The sequence below is a fragment of the Sinocyclocheilus grahami genome, unplaced genomic scaffold (genome assembly GCF_001515645.1).
Source record: "Sinocyclocheilus grahami isolate Dianchi unplaced genomic scaffold, SAMN03320097.WGS_v1.1 scaffold1463.1, whole genome shotgun sequence".
Lineage (NCBI taxonomy): Eukaryota > Metazoa > Chordata > Actinopteri > Cypriniformes > Cyprinidae > Sinocyclocheilus > Sinocyclocheilus grahami.
The window spans coordinates 327,156-328,691 of record NW_015506642.1 but is presented as its reverse complement, the minus strand read 5'-3'; the positions used below and the strand labels follow the sequence as shown (position 1 = coordinate 328,691).

Here is a 1,536-nt window from a genome sequence, read left to right as displayed (position 1 = left end):
GTCTCCACTTCCCTTGAGCATAGGGCTCATTTCCCTTTGCTGAAGGAAGAGCTCAATTTTGTCTGTAATTTCGAGCAGTAAGCCATTACTGTGCCAAACCAGAACGCTGCTGTGAAATCGAGAGGAAAGCTGAGCTACAGTTTGTCTGGCTGTCAGATGCAAAGAAGATCTTCAGAGACTCTGACATTGTGGTTATTCAGTAACGCTTTCATCAGAAAGGTGGCAGCATTGCTCACAGTACATGTCTATGATACACTGAACAGCTCCATGAGATGAACACAGACGAACCAAGACAGAGAGAAAGAGTTCGAAAGAAACAGAAAGAGTGGAAAACAGAACAAGTGTGAAGTTATTAAAAGGCAGATGCAACAGTTTATGCTTCGACCGAATGATTTTCTTCCTCAGTCTTTTTTTCCAGTACAAACATCTAAACATTATTTAAACAAGATACATTTACTCAAGAAGCAAAAATGGCTGAAAAATGTATCAAAATTAGGTGAGTTTATGCCTAAAACAAGAAAGAAATATCTGCACATGGAGTCAAAAAATACACCTAATTCAAAGGAAAACGATACTATTTTTTTTCTGACGCCATTGACATATTTTGTTTTTCTTATTTTAAGCATAAACTCATTTAATTTTGATACATTTGTTAATATCTTAACGTCATTTTCTTTCTCAAGTAAATGTAACTAAGACAGTTCAAATAATCGTACTGGAAAACAAGATGAAAATACTGAATAAAGTAATTTTTTGCACAGGTAAAGTGACACCTGATGACCTTTGACCCCTGTATCAAAGCACTTGAAAAGGTTGGCTAAAAGCATATGCAGCGACCAACAGGTACAAAGCAAAAAAATAGCTTTATATTCCAGAGTAAAGTGTCTGTGCCACACGTGCACACTGACATTCGTTGTGAATTGTAAGAACTCATCATGCATCAGTAAATAATCAACGCTTCCGAATGAGTTTCTGTTGGAGGCGAAGCAAAGATCTCACCTGATTTAAACTTGCTGCGAATCAGAATGGAATGTTCAGATCCCAGTAGAGTCATTGTGTTCCAGTGTCAAACGCATCAACCGCGTCGCTTCAGCCTCTCGTAGAACACACTATCCACACGCATTCACGCGCTCAAGCGCTTTGGTCCCATGCAGACTGATTCTCTGCTCCATGAGAGACAAACTGATATGCAGCTCTGCTGGGAGGGTCTTATAGCAGAGGAGGCTTGACTGAGTCCCACCTCCTTCAGCTCACACACACACATGCACAGTGTAAGGATAAAAGAAACTCAGATACTTTGATCTCCTGAGAAACAGACAATACACTGGCATCTTCAAGACAGAGGGGTGCTGCAGGAAACGCCTCTCTCACACATGCATCAGTGCCTTTTCATCTCCTCCCTCCACAGGATTCACTCAAAATGGTCAATAGTATAGTGTTCTATATGAATGCAAATAAGATTTACAGTCATGTTTGGTTTCATTTGAATAGTCTCAGGGTGAGTGGTACAATGGTCTTAAACTTACAACAGTTGAC

The 1,536-nt window shown here is 39.9% G+C and overlaps 1 protein-coding gene across 1 annotated transcript in view; it reads right to left on the bottom strand.

Moving 5' to 3' along the window:
- Positions 1–1,145, bottom strand: part of LOC107570481 (myocardin-like) — a 29,412-nt gene extending 28,267 nt beyond the window's left edge. Inside the window, exon 1 of the mRNA XM_016256711.1 lies at positions 1,000–1,145. Coding sequence (XP_016112197.1) covers positions 1,000–1,054 — 55 coding nt within the window. The 5' untranslated portion in view covers positions 1,055–1,145. The remainder of the gene's footprint in view (positions 1–999) is intronic.
- Positions 1,146–1,536: the final 391 nt, after the last annotated feature.